Here is an 18599-nt window from a genome sequence, read left to right on the forward strand (position 1 = left end):
CCCGCACCACCAGAAAGCCACGCTGTATCCGCACCACCAGAGCCACGCTGTACCCGCACCACCAGAAAGCCACGCTGTATCCGCACCACCAGAGCCACGCTGTACCCGCACCACCAGAGCCACGCTGTACCCGCACCACCAGAGCCACGCTGTACCCGCACCACCAGAAAGCCACGCTGTACCCGCACCACCAGAACCACGCTGTACCCGCACCACCAGAGCCACGCTGTACCCGCACCACCAGAGCCACGCTGTACCCGCACCACCAGAGAGCCATGCTGTACCCGCACCACCAGAGAGCCATGCTGTACCCGCACCACCAGAGAGCCATGCTGTACCCGCACCACCAGAGAGCCATGCTGTACCCGCACCACCAGAGAGCCATGCTGTACCCGCACCACCAGAGAGCCATGCTGTACCCGCACCACCAGAGAGCCACGCTGTACCCGCACCACCAGAGCCACGCTGTACCCGCACCACCAGAGCCATGCTGTACCTGCACCACCAGAGCCACGCTGTACCTGCACCACCAGAAAGCCATGTTGTACCCGCACCAGAGCCGCACTGTACCCGCACCACCAGAAAGCCACGCTGTATCCGCACCACCAGAGCCACGCTGTACCCGCACCACCAGAAAGCCACGCTGTACCCGCACCACCAGAGCCACGCTGTACCCGCACCACCAGAGCCACGCTGTACCCACACCACCAGAGCCACGCTGTACCCGCACCACCAGAGCCACGCTGTACCCACACCACCAGAGAGCCATGCTGTACCCGCACCACCAGAGAGCCATGCTGTACCCGCACCACCAGAGAGCCATGCTGTACCCGCACCACCAGAGAGCCATGCTGTACCCGCACCACCAGAGAGCCATGCTGTACCCACACCACCAGAGAGCCATGCTGTACCCGCACCACCAGAGAGCCATGCTGTACCCGCACCACCAGAGCCACGCTGTACCCGCACTACCAGAGAGCCATGCTGTACCCGCACCACCAGAGCCACGCTGTACCTGCACCACCAGAAAGCCATGCTGTACCCGCACCAGAGCCGCACTGTACTCGCACCACCAGAAAGCCACGCTGTATCCGCACCACCAGAGCCACGCTGTACCCACACCACCAGAAAGCCACGCTGTATCCGCACCACCAGAGCCACGCTGTACCCGCACCACCAGAGCCATGCTGTACCCGCACCACCAGAGCCACTCTGTACCCGCACCACCAGAGCCACGCTGTACCCGCACCACCAGAAAGCCACGCTGTACCCGCACCACCAGAACCACGCTGTACCCGCACCACCAGAGCCACGCTGTACCCGCACCACCAGAGCCATGCTGTACCCGCACCACCAGAGAGCCATGCTGTACCCGCACCACCAGAGAGCCATGCTGTACCCGCACCACCAGAGAGCCATGCTGTACCCGCACCACCAGAGAGCCATGCTGTACCCGCACCACCAGAGAGCCACGCTGTACCCGCACCACCAGAGAGCCACGCTGTACCCGCACCACCAGAGCCACGCTGTACCCGCACCACCAGAGCCACACTGTACCCGCACCACCAGAGCCACGCTGTACCTGCACCACCAGAAAGCCATGTTGTACCCGCACCAGAGCCGCACTGTACCCACACCACCAGAAAGCCACGCTGTATCCGCACCACCAGAGCCACGCTGTACCCGCACCACCAGAAAGCCACGCTGTACCCGCACCACCAGAGCCACGCTGTACCCGCACCACCAGAGCCACGCTGTACCCGCACCACCAGAGAGCCATGCTGTACCCGCACCACCAGAGAGCCATGCTGTACCCGCACCACCAGAGAGCCATGCTGTACCCGCACCACCAGAGAGCCATGCTGTACCCGCACCACCAGAGAGCCACGCTGTACCCGCACCACCAGAGCCACGCTGTACCCGCACCACCAGAGCCACTCTGTACCTGCACCACCAGAAAGCCATGCTGTACCCGCACCACCAGAGAGCCATGCTGTACCCGCACCACCAGAGCCACGCTGTACCTGCACCACCAGAAAGCCATGCTGTACCCGCACCAGAGCCGCACTGTACCCGCACCACCAGAAAGCCACGCTGTATCCGCACCACCAGAGAGCCATGCTGTACCCGCACCACCAGAGAGCCATGCTGTACCCGCACCACCAGAGAGCCACGCTGTACCCGCACCACCAGAGAGCCATGCTGTACCCGCACCACCAGAGAGCCACGCTGTACCCGCACCACCAGAGCCACGCTGTACCTGCACCACCAGAGAGCCATGCTGTACCCGCACCACCAGAGCCACGCTGTACCTGCACCACCAGAAAGCCATGCTGTACCCGCACCAGAGCCGCACTGTACTCGCACCACCAGAAAGCCACGCTGTATCCGCACCACCAGAGCCACGCTGTACCCGCACCACCAGAAAGCCACGCTGTATCCGCACCACCAGAGCCACGCTGTACCCGCACCACCAGAGCCACGCTGTACCCGCACCACCAGAGCCACGCTGTACCCGCACCACCAGAACCACGCTGTACCCGCACCACCAGAGCCACGCTGTACCCGCACCACCAGAGCCACGCTGTACCCGCACCACCAGAGCCACGCTGTACCCGCACCACCAGAGAGTCACGCTGTACCCGCACCACCAGAGAGTCACGCTGTACCCGCACCACCAGAGAGCCACGCTGTACCCGCACCACCAGAGAGCCACGCTGTACCCGCACCACCAGAGAGCCACGCTGTACCCGCACCACCAGAGAGCCACGCTGTACCCGCACCACCAGAGAGCCACGCTGTACCCGCACCACCAGAGAGCCACGCTGTACCCGCACCACCAGAGAGCCACGCTGTACCCGCACCACCAGAGAGCCACGCTGTACCCGCACCACCAGAGAGCCACGCTGTACCCGCACCACCAGAGAGCCACGCTGTACCCGCACCACCAGAGAGCCACGCTGTACCCGCACCACCAGAGAGCCACGCTGTACCCGCACCACCAGAGAGCCACGCTGTATCCGCACCAACAGAGAGCCACGCTGTACCCGCACCAACAGAGAGCCACGCTGTACCCGCACCAACAGAGGGGGAGAAAGATGAAGCCACTGCCAGGGTAGAGATGCTACACTACTGACTAGAGTTGGCCTGGGCAACCCAGAGTGAGTGAACGTCCAGCCGGAGGGATCACTGTTGCAGTTTCACCGGATCTGGTAAGAGAGCCTGTTGGCCATTATACATTACTGTTCCCAGGAACTGAGCCATTAGGAAGTACCTAACCTGATATCCTCTAGGCCAACCCTAGTGACACCACTGTCCCAGAGCCCAAAACAAGTTACGGCACTGAGTTTCGGTAACTGGCCAGACAGGGATGCGCCAGCGTGGGCACCCAGGACATCTGCCACCCGGAGTCCCACAAGCGTCGATGGGCTTTCAGTAGCAGCCCACACCTCTCTCCCCACTGTCAGCCACACACACTCAGTACACAGCCAGGAGGAGGAGGAGCCACAGAGGAGGGACACGACTTCAGTGCAAGAACCTCCCAAAGCACCCAGCACATATCCCCTTACCCCCAAATGAAAAGATGCTGTATCGCTCACTGTCCTCCTCCCGCGGCGTCCCTTTGTCCTCTTCCCGTGGCGTCCCTCTGTCCTCCCATGAAGATGACAGGGCAGATCTTAAAAAGGAAGGGGTGTGGCCTTGACAGGAAGGGGTTGGTCATAGTTAAATTAGGGGGGTGCGCGAGCTTAGTCAGGCCTAGGGCAGCACAAAACCTAAATACACCACTGAACAATGGGCAACCCGGTCCCCCAGAAGAGAAAAAGAAAAAAAGGTCAAAAATCAGACCTACCCTCTTTCACCGTGGCTCTATACGGAGGGGGTTTCAGGCGAGCAATGCCATCTAATTCATAGTGTCCCACACTCTCCTGCAGCGCCCGTTGGAACGCACGCCGTCCCACAACCAGGAAGAGCTACCCGAAACGCGTTAGCCGTTCAGCTGTCTGGGGTACTGTCTGATACCACCTGCCATTAGGCCTTGTCTGCAGTTGCCAAGGAACGAAGTTCAACTGCTAAGAAAAGCCTTTACCATATTTATTGGCGTATAACACGCACAGGTGTATAACACGCACATTCATTTTAAGAGGGAAGTTTCAGGAAAAAAACTTAAATTTTAAATAAGGGACTTTGAAGCAAAATAAGGGTCAGTGCCCATCTGCAGCTTCACCATTGCCATCAATGCAGCCTGATCAATGCCCATCTGCAGCCTCACAAGTGCCATCAATGCAGCCTCATCAGTCCACATAAAAGCAGCTTCACCATTGCCATCAATGCAGCCTGATCAATGCCCGTCTGCAGCCTCACAAGTGCCATCAATGCAGCCTCATCAGTCCACATAAAAGCAGCCTCACCATTGCCATCATTGCAGCAGCCTTACCATTGCCATCACTGTAGCAGCCTCACCATTGCCATCACTGTAGCAGCCTCACCATTGCCATCACTGCAGCAGCCTCGCCATTGCCTTCATTGCAGCCTGATCGATGCCCATCTGCAGCCTAGAGGGGACAGGGAGGGGGGCGGGATGAACAGATTACATACAGTGAGAATCTCCTATGATAAGACAGAACAGTGGTCCAATGGCAGCCCAGGAGATGGGACTTCCTATTACAGAGGCCGCCAAGTAAACAGGAGATTCTCACTTGATGTAATCTGACGGCGCTCGTCCCATCCCCTCCGAGGCAGCTAAAATTGAAGTATTGGCGTATAACACGCACACGCTATTTGCACCCGATTTTCATGGTAAAAAAGTGAGTGTTATACGCCAATAAATACAGTACTTATGCTCGTTTTTGCTTTTATACTTTTTAATACAAATTACTTATTGAATTGATCTGGCAATATTTTTGCTTGCACATGATTGGATGACGGAAGTCATCCAAAACTTCCCCTAAATCGCTAAGCTAAGCAAAAATTCCCTTGCAAAGTGAACAGCATATTTCTCATTAGTAAATCAACCCCTTTGTTACAAGCACTTGAACAAAAGTTCACAAACCACAGCCACTGGGGTTGACAAATAGGCTTTTCACTTTGGAAGGGCATTTTCCTTTAGCTTAGTGAATGGGGAAAAACTTCCGTAATCCAATTGTGCAAAAATAAATACTCAATTTTAAAAAAAAAATGTATTTGAATGTGATTGGCTATTCTTTGCAAAGTGGATTTTCACCTAATTCACTAAGCTAAGGGAAAATTTCTTTGCAAACTGAAAATTCACCTCGAAAGCAAATAGCCGATATTAAATCAACCCTATTGACCTGTTTTCACCCTGAACTATATTTATAAATGTCCCTAATGACTTTCTATTTGAAAAAAAAAAAATCTTAGAGCAAAATCATTTGCCAAATGTATAACATAACTGTTATGCGGGACTTGCGGGTATGAGAACCTGTTTATGCTGTACCTCTATAACATGACAGTTTTCAGGTGCCTTTCAGTAAAATATTTCCGTCTCATTGCGTAAAATGTTTAGTTTTGGAGTATTTTTCCAATGGGATCATACAGCATAACGTGATAAGATCTTGTCCTCCCTGACATGACTTCTTCTAATGCTCTCTTCCATTATAGCATATCGTGTGCTAAACATGTGCCTTCACGTGACAAGTATTTTCAGCACGTGGAGCGAGGTAAGCTAAAAATAAGTGCATGATACCTAATGATTTGCATGATTGTTAATGGCATCGGAATGTCTCTAATAACTGCTTATGTCTACTTGTTTTATAGTAATTAGCACAATGAAAAACAGCGCACCATAAATGCTTTTTCTTATGCATTCCTTTTTCACCTTGAGGATACCGAATGATGAACATTTAATGGAACATAAAATATGCAGAACATGAGCTGTATTGCTCAGACACTTGGATCTTAGTATCCTGAAATCCTGAGCTAATGATATAAACCATGTGTATTCCAGGTGTCTAGAACCCTACTATCCAGTATGTAACGATATACCGATACCGAATATAATTTATGGTAAACAAGTGAAGACATGACTACACTTTGGTTTGCCAAGTCCACATTTCATCTTCCAAGTTCTCCATTCTTTAACTTGCAGTCAGATTCAAAACAATGATGTTATGTCCTTGCAATGTGCTGACTATAGTACAATATAACCATCAATAACAACGACAAATGAGATAATCATTTTATACACCAATGTATGCATGAACTATTAATTAATATATGGCTTTTGCCAAACAATTCAATACTTTTTCCATTTCCTTTTCCAACCCAGATGAGCTCTAATCATCTATTAATGTTATTATCTGTTATTATAATCAGTAATGCAACATTGCACATGGAAACAAAGAAGGGGTGCAGAGTTCACTGTCTTCCTTGTTTCTTTAAAGCAGACATTCACCCATTAAAAGCACTTCCTTTCCTCTGACCCCACCCCCTCCCTCTTAAACAGTTGGCAAAAATGTTATTTTTTTTAATTAACCACTTCAGTACCGGGCACTTATACACCTTCCTGCCCAGACCAATTTTCAGCTTTCAGCGCTGTCGCACTTTGAATGACAATTGTGTGGTCATGCTGCACTGTACCCAAACTAAATTTTTATCATTTTGTTCCCACAAATAGAGCTTTCTTTTGGTGCTATTTGATCACCTCTGGGATTTTTATTTTCTGCTAAACAAATAAAAAAAAGACCAAAAATTTTGAAAAAAAAAAAGTTTTTTTTTGTTTCTGTTACAAAACTTTGTAAATAAGTAAGTTTTCTCCTTCATTGATGGGCACTGATGGGGCTGCACTGACGGGCACTGATAAGGCGGCACTGATGGGCACCGATGAGGTGGCACCAATGAGGTGGCACTGATGGGCACTGATGATGAGCACTAATATGCAGCACTGATGGGCACTGATAGGTGGCACTGATATGCAGCACTGATGGGTATACATAGGTGGCACTGATTGGCACTGATAGGCAGCACAGATGGGTACTGATAGGCGGCACGGATGGGCACTAATAGGTGGCACAGATGGGCACTGATAGGTGGCACGGATGGGCATGGATGGGCACTAATAGGTGGCACTGTTGTACATTAATTGATGGTACTGATGGATGCCAATCAGTGCCAAACAATAATGCCTGCCAATCAGTGATGCCCATTGTGGGCACTGATTGGCATCCATTGTGGGCACTGATTGGCATCCCTGGTAGCCATGTGTGGCATACCTGGTGGTGACTAGTGGTGGGCATCCCTGGTGGTCCTGGTGGCGTCCCTGGTGGTCCAGTGTGGGCATCCTTGGGGGGGGGGCTGTGCTGATAATCAATCAGCACAGACCCCCCTGTCAGGAGAGCAGCCGATCGGCTCTCCTCTACTTGCGTCTGACAGAGCCGATCAATGGCTCTTCCTGTTTACTTCATGATCAGCCATGATTGGACACAGCTGATCATGTGGTAAAGAGTCTCTCTCAGAGTCTTTTTACCTAGATCGGAGTTGCAGTGTGTCAGAATGACACACCGCAACAACGATCGCTGCGATGCGCGCTCCCGGGGGCTCGCAGCGGCTTGATATCCTGGTGACGTCATATGACATCCGGTCAGGATATCGCAACCACTTTGCCAACGTCATATTGCTATATGGCTGGCGGCAAGTGGTTAATATCTTTTTTTATTATTGTTATATGTTTTATCCCTCAGACCTCTCACCATTTTTGTTACCCGTCTCTGGACTCGTTCTATCTTATCAATATCTTTTTATAAGTAAGGTCTCCAGGACTGGACACAGTATTCTAAATGAGGTCTCAATAAAGATCTATATGAGGGAATTGTATTAACTTTTCCCACTGCCCGGTCACATCATAGATGTTCTATTCTAATGTGAGGAATGAGCAACATTACAGAGATTTTGCAGCCAAGTATGTGTTGGTGAGGACAGGAGAGTTCTCTACTCCCCTCTCACTGTCTACGGCACAACTTTGGACTCCATTCAACCAGCCTGGCGCAGTGTAAAGCTGGCCATACACTCATTGTAATCCCGCCGGTTCAGCAGGAGGGGCCAACCGAATTTTGATCAGTGTGTGGCTGTCCCCACTTGACAGAAGCCAATCGTTTGACCAACTTCATTCTAAAGGACATGTTGAAATGAATGAAAATTTTCTTGATCAGTGGCTGCGTCCAATCAACTGCAGCTTCTGATCAGTTAATTCTAACTGCAACAGGTGATGCTGTCAGAATACAATGTTCTGTGGGGGGGGGGGGGGGGGATTCCTCCATCAACTTAATTTATATGGATGGCGGAATCTGTAATTTTTTTTTTTTTTATTGTTCAGCCTGATACTTAACTGTGTATGGTCAGCTTAAAGTGGAGCTCCATCCCCTCCCCCCCCAATACTATACCTGCTGACTTTTAATATTACTGCACTTACCTGTCCAGGCATCCAGCAGTGTCCTCACCCGAGCCGATTATTTAATAGGCTATCAGGTGCTGGTGCCGCCATCTTGACAAAAAGCCTTGGGCTTCACAGCCGGGTTCCTACTGCACATGCACGAAGCATGCTGCACTTTGTGAATGGGCCGCAGTTTTCTGGGACCTGTGAATTCTCTCAGAAGGCTGCGGGGCAAAGTGAGCGGCGAACTGAGCCGGAAGTGGGAATAGGTACCTGCCCCCCCCCCCCCAAAGGTGCCAAATGTGGCAGCAGAGAGGGGGAGGAGGCTTACAAGAGGAACGTCCCCTTTTGGGTAAAGCTCCGCTTTAAGTCTGACCATTGTGGTAGCACTGTAAGGGTCTGTGTCATCAGGCTTTAGATCGCTTTAGGCCTATGGGAATGTAAAACCTGCATGAAGCAGGTCAGAAGGAGGTCAACTGCCCATCAAAATGGACCTGTCAAGGGCTTCTGAATTAAATCAAATGCATCTCAAACTGATGCCTTCAACATAAGTCCAAAGCCCACTGACACAGGTCCTAGTAATGCTGACACTTTGCGCTGATGCTAGGATTATGCAACAGTACAGCGTGGGTACAGACGAGTATGTGTGGGTGATGACACAGGAATTCTTTGCTCCCCTGTCTTAACCCACACTCCAGCCTACAACACTGCTTTGGACTTCCAAGAGCCGGCATTGAGTGTGTCAATATTGCTGCAAATGATGTAGGTGGCATGCAGGCCCCTCCTCCTCCTCCTGGCTTACTCTGGGGCATTCTGAGCCCTGCGATGATGTCATCATGCCAGAAATGAATATCTACACAGCAACAAATACAAAACTCATTCTAAGGCCAGCTGTGCAAAGAAGGAGGATTTTTTTGTGCCCGGGGTTCATCTTTAAATGGAATCTGTCATAAAGAAAGGAGCTCCTTGACACATGGCAGTTCTTTTAATGCGATTATGCAGAATGTTTTATCCGTGTCTGTCAGTGTCAGGATTTGTCATGGTATTGCAGTGTAATGCTACATTCACTATGGTATGAACAATGACTGTCTTCAATCTACAGAAAAGAAATGCTTTGCATACTGTGGCTTTTGTCATCATACATTACCTCCACTGTTCCTGTGGAAGCACGTCATAGTATAGTGTATTCTAGTGAGAACATGTTCTCATTTATTGATGTTGGGTTTACCATAGTAAATTTTAGAAGATTCATATTGTCACACACTAATAAATGGAGGTATTTGTAGATTAGCCATTGGTGGCAGCTCACAAAGTTTTTTGCGTTGGGTAACGCTGTTCCTGAAAACAACATAACAAAAGGTGTTCTTGCAAATAAAAGAATTAATACTTACCTGTCCCACCTCCAGCTCTGTGATCTCCAGCCTCTTGAAGAGCGAAGCTTGCCAAGCAATCTTCATTATCCAGAACTTTCAAGAGTGTCAGATGCATGGGCCTCCTCTGTACTCTATGGGGTTGATTTACTAAAGGCAAATAGGCTGTTCACTTTGCAAGATCGTTTTCCCTTAGCTTAAAGTGATTGTAAATGCATTTAAGACCCCTTTTACACTGGAGGCGTTTTCAGGCGCTTTAGCGCTAAAAATAGCGCCTGTAAAGCGCCTGAAAAATACCTCATCTGCAATCCCAGTGTGAAAGCCCGAGGGCCAAGGGCTTTCACACTGGGGCGCTGCGCTGGCAGGACATCAAAAAAAGTCCTGCAAGTATCTTCTTTGAGGTGCTTTAGGAGCGGTGTATACACTGCTTCTAAAGCGCCCCTGCCCATTGAAATCAATGGGCAGCGTTGCCGAAGCGCCTGCAAAGCGCCTTGACAGCGGTGCTTTGCGGGCACTTTATTCGGCCACTAGCGGGGGTTAAAAGCGTATACTACCCACCGCCGTCCACTCTGCACTGTACATTCCCAAGTGAACCTTTATTCGGCCACTAGCGGGGGTTAAAAGCGCCCCGCTAGCACCTGAAAAGAGTCTCTAAAGCGACAGTAAAGCACCATTAGTTTTAGCGGCGGTTTACCGCTGATGCCCCAGCACTGTCAGTGTGAAAGGGCTCTAAAAAATAAAAAAAAAAACAGGTTTATATTTACCTGCTCTATGGAATTGCACAGAGTGGCCCCAAACCTCCTCTGCTTGGGTCCTCGCTGGTGCTCCTGGCTCCTCCTCTCTGGTGAGTGCTCCCTATAGAAGGCCTCTTTGGGGGCATTTGTGCGGGCTCTCGCCGGAGCCCCGCTGTCTGCATCTAAAGAGACAGACAGCTTTCTGCATCATTAGACACAGACAGCGGGACTGGGCACCGCCCCCTACTCCCTCATCAGAGACTTGATTGACAGGAGTGGGAGCCAATGGTTCCTGGTGCCCCAGCAAATCCAGTGAGACCAGGAAGTGAAGGGAGAGAAGAGCTACAGGCGAGCACAGCGCTGGATCAAATGAGGGCTCAGGTTAGTAAAAGGGGAAGTGAGGGGATGATACTGATGCCTAAACATTTTTTAGCTTAATGCAATGTTTTATAACCAGTTCAATGAATGGGGGGGGATTCAATTTGCAAAGAATACCCAATCACATGCATGGACTCACTGGCTCTGCTGCAAGTCTCTTTCAGGCATCAACTACTCTTCCAATAAAATAATACTTTCTATGATTAGTTTTGAACTTTCCTCTAGTTAGTTTGAAGTCATGTCCTGTATAATAATAATAATGTCCCAGTGTTCTTGATTTTGGTTTCATATTGAAAATCATACCCTGCTCCCCTTTCCCTTCTTTCCTCCAGACTGTACATATTAAAGTGGATGTAAACCCACTCTCATCACTTATAAAGTACTGCCATAGTGCTGAACAATGAGGATATACATACCTCCTGCATGTATCCTTACCTTTCAAATATCTCCCCTTTCTCTGTTTGGAGCCCCCAAAAACTCCGGAATCAGTGGGCGGGTCTGTTATCTGGCGCTCGGTGGGCAGTGCCTGACGCCAGCAGACTCCCCGCCCACCTCTACACTTCCCCTGGCCAGAGCGCGCATAAGAGAGGCAGAGCATGTTCTGGGTAAAAGCAGAGTGCGCTCACGCCCCCCCGTCACTTCTGCACACATAAATGTCCAGTGACAGTCGGGGATGATCGGTGCAGCGGGGACAGCTGTGAGCACCGATCTCCCCGCATGGCTTTTCATCATCTGCTTATCCTTCTTTCCCTTCCGCGGCTTTCACCTGAAAAGCAGTGTTAATTTTGTCAACTAAAACATTTTAGTCGACTAAATGAATACTATTTTAGTCGACTAAAATACGACTAAAACTAAAACAATAGAGATGACTAAAATACAACTAAAACTAAAATGGCATTTTAGTCAAAAGACTAATGCCCTGTACACACCGTCGGACATTGATCGGACATTCCGACAACAAAATCCATAGATTTTTTCCGACGGATGTTGGCTCAAACTTGTTTTGCATACACACGGTCACACAAAGTTGTCAGAAAATCCGATCGTTCTGAACGCAGTGGAGTAAAACACGTACGTCGGAACTATAAACGGGGGCAGTAGCCAATAGCTTTCGTCTCTTAATTTATTCTGAGCATGCGTGGCACTTTGTGCGTCGGATTTCTGTACACACGATCGGAATTTCCGACAACAGATTTTGTTGTCAGAAAATTTTATAGCAGGCTCTCAAACTTTGTGTGTCGGAAATTCCGATGGAAAATGTGTGATGGAGCCTACACACGGTCGGAATTTCCGACAACTAGGTCCTATCACACATTTTCCGTCGGAAAATCCGACCGTGTGTACAGGGCATAAGACTAAAACTAAATTGAAATTTGACTTCAAAATTAACACTGTCCTGTAGTGCATATTCCTACCTCAATAACATAAATAATAACATATTAGTTTTTTCACTCCAGTAGTATATAATGAGTTTGGAAATTGTATAGAAATGTTAACTAATGCATTACAATTTAATTACACCCATTAGATTTTAGAGGACTAAAATTAGATTTTTGGTCGACTAAAATGTACTGGAGATTTTAGTGGTCTAAAATACGACTAAATATGACTAAAACTAAAACAATTGCAGAAGATTAAAATGGGACTAAAACTAAAATGCTATTTTAGTCCTAATGCCCTGTACACACGGTCGGATTTTCCGAAGGAAAATGTGTGATAGGACCTTGTTGTCGGATATTCCGACTGTGTGTAGGCTCCATCACACATTTTCCATCGGATTTTCCGACACACAAAGTTTGAGAGCAGGATATAAAATTTTCCGACAACAAAATCCGTTGTCGGAATTTCCGATCGTGTGTACACAAATCCGACGCACAAAGTGCCACGCATGCTCAGAATAAATAAAGAGATGAAAGCTATTGGCTACTGCCCCGTTTAGAGTCCCGACGTACCTGTTTTACGTCACCGCGTTCAGAACGATCGGATTTTCCGACAACTTTGTGTGACCGTGTGTATGCAAGACAAGTTTGAGCCATCATCCGTCGGAAAAAATCCATGGATTTTGTTGTTGGAATGTCCGATCAATGTCCGACCGTGTGTACAGGGCATAAGACTGAGACTAAAACTAAATCGAAATTTGCTGCCAAAATTAACACTGCTGAAAAGCCATGCAGGGAGATCAGTGCTCACAGCTGTCCCCGCAGCACCGATCATCCCCAACTGTCCCCCGTGTCTTCCTCCTCATCCACCACCCGTGTTCTCCTCCACCCCCTTCTTCTTCTCTGGTCCCCCTCCGTGTCTATCTCAACCGCCCGCTGTGTCTTCCTCCTCCGCCCCCCCTCGTCCCCCACAACTGGCTTCCCTCCTCTCCCGCAGGCTGGGGGGGGGGGGGATCTGTCAGGAGGAAGGGGCCTGTATGTCATTTACTGGCCCCTTTCTTTTAGGAATGGGACATAGTGAGCGTTTTTTACCGATCGCTCCTGTGTTCTGTGATAACTGAGCAGAGTAACCTCTGTGTTACTCTGCTTCAGTTTATGAATGGAGAAGAGCCTCTGTCTCCTCTCCATTCATCTTCAATGCAGAGAAAAGGACTGGGGAATCTGTGTCCTCTGTCCCTTTCTCTGTCTCAAATGGAAGATGTCAGGGGTCTCTGTTTAGACCCCTCACATGTCACCAAAGCCCCCAACAGGGCTGATAAAAAATAAATAAATAATAAAATACATAAATATTGAAAAATAAAATTGTAAAAAAAAAAAAAGATAAAAAAATAAAATTGTAAATAAAAAATAAAAAACTACTGACACCACAACCGCCCACCCCCAAAAAGGATTGTGAAAAAAAATTAAGAACAAATTAACTTAAAGAAAATACATAAAAATAAAAAAATCTACTAACATCGTCCATTGCCCTACTGACACCAACCACTGACACCGACCACTGCCCTACTGACACCGACCACTGCCCTACTGACACCGATCACTGCCCTACTGACACCGACCACTGCCCTACTGACACCAACCGCTGACACCGACCACTGCCTTACTGACACCGACCACTGACACCGATCACTGCCCTACTGACACAGACCACTGCCCTACTGACACCAACCACCGACACTGATCACTGCCCTACTGACACCGACCACTGACACCGATCACTGCCCTACTGACACCGACCACTGCCCTACTGACACCAACCACTGACACCGACCACTGCCCTACTGACACCAACCACTGACACCAACCACTGTCCTACTGACACCAACCACTGACACTGACCACTGCCATGCTGACACTGACCACTGAAACTGTCCACTGCCCCACTGACACCGTCCACTGCCCCACTGACACTGTCCACTGCCCCACTGACACCAACCACTGCCCCATCCCCCCACCCCCTTTCCCAAAAGCACTGTGAAAAAATATATTTAAAAAATAAAACCCCACCCCCCATCATTGTGAAAAAAAAGCACAAAAATAAATTGTAAAAAATAAAAAATAAAATAAAATTGTAAAAGATAATAAAAAATAAAAAAATTCTGACGCTGTTCATTGCTCTACTAACACCATCCACTGGTCCCAAAAAAGCATTTAAAAAAAAAATACTAAAAAATTAAATTGTAAAATAAAAAAAATAACTACTGACACTGTCCACTGTCCTACTGACACCATCCTGCACATACTACCTACCCCTGTACACTCCGCATTCCTCACCTGCACATACTACCCACCTCCATACACTCCGCACCCCTCTCCTGCATATACTACCCACCGCCCTCCACTCTGCACTGTACATTCCCTATTTAACCTTACCACATTCTGCACTATGTAAGTCATCTCAGATTGTATTAAACCACACCCCTTTAAGTCAACGCTAGATATTTTGCGCAAATTGTAGCACCCTCTAGTAGTGTAGGTTCTAGAGTAAGAGTTGTTAGTGTAGGTAAATTTAGGCCGGCCTGGCTGGCAGCCAGGCCTGTTTGTTTTTGTTTGATCTGGGCTGGGAGTGGCTCAGGGTAGAAAACTGGGTGACTCACAGGCAGCATCACCAAGACCTCCCTCTTCTTTCCAGAGCTCTCTAGAAGGTTCTGGAAAGAGAGGAGGAGAGGGGATGTGGAGCTGCCTAGAGTATTCTGAGGAGCCCTGACCAATCTCCAACTTGGAATTGGCAGGGGGCAGGCCTCCTCAAATACCCAGGGTCAGCCCAGTTTGGGAGAAGTTGTCAGGTTGAGGAGTTGGAGATGGAGTACTGAGGCTGTCGGGGCCTTGGAGGGAGCTCTCCAGTCTGGGGGGGTGACCTTGGGCCTGGGCTCGGGTGCGGACAGGGCTCTCCAAGAAAACGTGGAGGTGTCCTGGACAGGAGGCACAGGGGGAGCAAGAGAGGACAGCAGGAGAGAGTACTGCTGGGCAAGTCTCCAGGGAGAGAAACCACTGGTTGCAGTCAAGAGGGCTGGTGAGTGGCATGCACAGTCGGGAGGACTGGGGAGGCACACCTGAAAGGACTGGGAGAGTGCAGTCGGGTGCAGAACCAGAGGAGAGGACTGTGGTGTCGTGGAAAGTGGAGTCGAGCAGCTGCAGCCAGGAGGGCTGGCAGGGCCTGAAGAGGGCTGACTGGGATCAGTAGCCGTATGTGGGACAGCTAGTACCAGAATTGACTATTTTCTTTTTGCTACACCATAGGGGCCCGCGGTCCCTGCTTGTGAAGGACATTTGCTTTAGGCCTGGTTGAGTCAGTGTCAGGCCTACAGTGCTAGCTAGTCTGGAGAACGAAAGAGAGGAAGCGATGTACAGGAAGAGTATGGAGTGATACTCAGAAGAGAGGAAGCGATTTACAGGAAGAGTATGGAGCGATACTAAGAAGAGAGGAAGCGATGTACAGGAAGAGTATGGAGCAATACTCAGAAGAGAGGAAGCGATGTACAGGAAGAGTATGGAGCGATGCTCAGAAGAGAGGAAGAGATGTACAGGAAGAGTATGGAGCGATACTCAGAAGAGAGGAAGAGATGTACAGGAAGAGTATGGAGCGATACTCAGAAGAGATGAAGCGATGTACAGGAAGAGTATGGAGCGATGCTCAGAAGAGAGGAAGAGATGTACAGGAAGAGTATGGAGCGATACTCAGAAGAGAGGAAGAGATGTACAGGAAGAGTATGGAGCGATACTCAGAAGAGAGGAAGAGATGTACAGGAAGAGTATGGAGCGATACTCAGAAGAGATGAAGCGATGTACAGGAAGAGTATGGAGCGATACTCAGAAGAGAGGAAGAGATGTACAGGAGGAGAATGGAGCGATACTCAAAAGAGATGAAGCGATGTACAGGAAGAGTACGGAGCGATACTCAGAAGAGAGGAAGCGATGTACAGGAGGAGTATGAAGTGATACTCAGAAGAGATGAAGCGATGTACAGAAAGAGTATGGAGCAATACTCAGAAGATAGGAAGCGATGTACAGGAGGAGTATGGAGCAAAACTCAGAAGATAGGAAGCGATGTACAGGAGGAGTATGGAGCGATACTCAGAAGAGAGAAAGAGATGTACAGGAGGAGTATGGAGCGATACTCAGAAGAGATGAAGCGATGTACAGGAAGAGTATGGAGCGATACTCAGAAGAGAGGAAGCGATGTACAGGAGGAGTATGGAGCGATACTCAGAAGAGAGGAAGAGATGTACAGGAGGAGTATGGAACGATACTCAGAAGAGAGGAAGAGATGTACAGGAGGAGTATGGAGCGATACTCAGAAGAGAGGAGGCGATGTACAAGAAGAGTATGGAGCGATACTCAGAAGAGGCTTGGAGGGCTCACTTACAAAAAGCTATTGATGATATCGGACAAATCCAAGGATTAAAAACAAAATAGTGAAAGATCTGGTGGATAAAACATATCAGGAGAGACTTCAGGAACTTCATATGTACAGTCTTGAGAAAGAAAGAGATAGGGGAGAATGACTGAAAGCTTTAAATACTTAAGGGTGTCAGTAAGGTTCAGGAGGGCAGTATTTTTAATATGACGCTCAAGCTGGCCATAGACGGGGAGGTTTTTCTTCATTCAGCCAGCTGGCTGTCCCTTGCCGGGATATTGTATTCTGGCAGCGAGACTCACCACCATCAGAAAAACACTGATCAGCGTCTGTAGTTGCTGATCGACAAAAGTTTTCCAGCATTTTCCTTCCACAAAAGCCAATCAATCAATCTACTTCTATGGAGCAGGGACAGAGACAAAATTTTCAGAGACATCATCATATCCTGCCTTGAAGCTCGGATGTTGCTCTTTCAGCCAATCCTGGCATGCACTCTATCTCCCATTTTGCAATAGCTCTGAGCTTAGCAATGGTGCCATGGAGGAAATAGGGGACCACACATGGGCAGGGGTTTGAGAGCTCGCTACTGTGGTTGGGGTTATTGGGGGGGTGGGGTGTGGGTTGTTGAGCAGTACTGACTGGTAGTGTCTTAGCAATGTCAGAATAACAAGTCAGGATGGGCTGGGAGTTTGCCATCTCTGGGAGTTTTTTATCCAGACTTTGGGAGGTATGGAATATCCAATTTTAGTCAAAGTTTCACAGTTTGTATCTACATGTGCCCATTACCCGCATAAGCAGTTTTTCTTTTGGTAAAGGTAAACTAAACCTTTTAGTCACTACTGTGAGAATGAACTAGGTGGCAAGTTATCTCACCAGGAAAAAAAACAATTGGCCGCCAGTCTGGCTGGTTACCCTTGGTAGGCCTAGCCAAGAAATGTCTGATAAGCCAACCATAACCAAATGGATTCTATAAGTGTGATCTTACGTCTCTAATAACCCTAACCACTTCTAGCCCAAGGACATCATATGATGTCTTTCAGTTTGAGTGGTGATATCTGAATGATGCCTACAGCTGCAAGCATCATTCAGATATCATCTTTTACAGCCGGCGATTCTGTGGACCTTAAGAACAATCATAGCGGCAACTCAGCCGCTTGATCGTTCTTACAGGCGGCGGGAGGGGACATCCCCCCCTCCCGCCGCCCTCTGTTGCGAGCCGGAGAAAGAATCCACCGCCGCCGGACATTGATCATAGAGATTTCCAGTGACCAGATGGTCCCTAGTCATCAGTATGAGCTGTGAAAATGTGGAATAGACTCCCTCCAGAGGTGGTTCTGGCCAGCTTAGTAGATTGCTTTAAGAAAGGCCTGGATACTTTCCTAAATGTACACAATATAACTGGGTACTAACATTTCTAGATAAAGCTGATCCAGGGAAAATCCGATTGCTTCTCTGGGACCAGGAAGGAATTTTTTCTCCAGCTGGATCATGCTTTTCTGAGGTTTTTCGCCTTCCTCTGGATCAACGGTGGGTATAGGATTGGGTATATGGGATTGTATGATATTTTTTATTTATAATTTTTTTAATTTTTATTTTTTATGGTTGAACTAGATGTACTTGTGTCTTTTTTCAACCTGACTAAATATGTAACTATCTCTATGACATTCAGAGGCCCGGGCGCAACGTTATGATGGCAGAAGTAAACAAAGCTGAGAACTCGGCTGGAAAGAAAGAGATTGTTTTTTTTTTTTTTTTTTTTATCTCAATCTTTCCAGCCTGGGAGAAGAGATGTGATGACCCCACATCTCTCCATAAAGAGGACCTGTCACGCACTATTCCTATTACAAGGGATGTTTACATTCCTTGTAATAGGAATAGAAGGAATCAAAAAAAAAATTGAAGAGAGTGTGTAAAAATAAAAATATTAAAGTAAAA

The 18599-nt window shown here is 48.5% G+C and overlaps 1 protein-coding gene across 1 annotated transcript in view; it reads left to right on the top strand.

Annotated features, from left to right (window-relative positions):
- Positions 1-1735: 1735 nt before the first annotated feature.
- LOC141134431 (uncharacterized) overlaps positions 1736-18599 on the top strand; it is a 57618-nt gene continuing 40754 nt past the window's right edge. The window contains exons 1-2 of the mRNA XM_073623975.1: positions 1736-3212; positions 5620-5678. Of these exons, the coding sequence (XP_073480076.1) occupies positions 1964-3136 (1173 nt within the window). The 5' untranslated portion in view covers positions 1736-1963 and the 3' untranslated portion in view covers positions 3137-3212; positions 5620-5678. The remainder of the gene's footprint in view (positions 3213-5619; positions 5679-18599) is intronic.

Source organism: Aquarana catesbeiana, linkage group LG03 (genome assembly GCF_042186555.1).
Source record: "Aquarana catesbeiana isolate 2022-GZ linkage group LG03, ASM4218655v1, whole genome shotgun sequence".
NCBI lineage: Eukaryota > Metazoa > Chordata > Amphibia > Anura > Ranidae > Aquarana > Aquarana catesbeiana.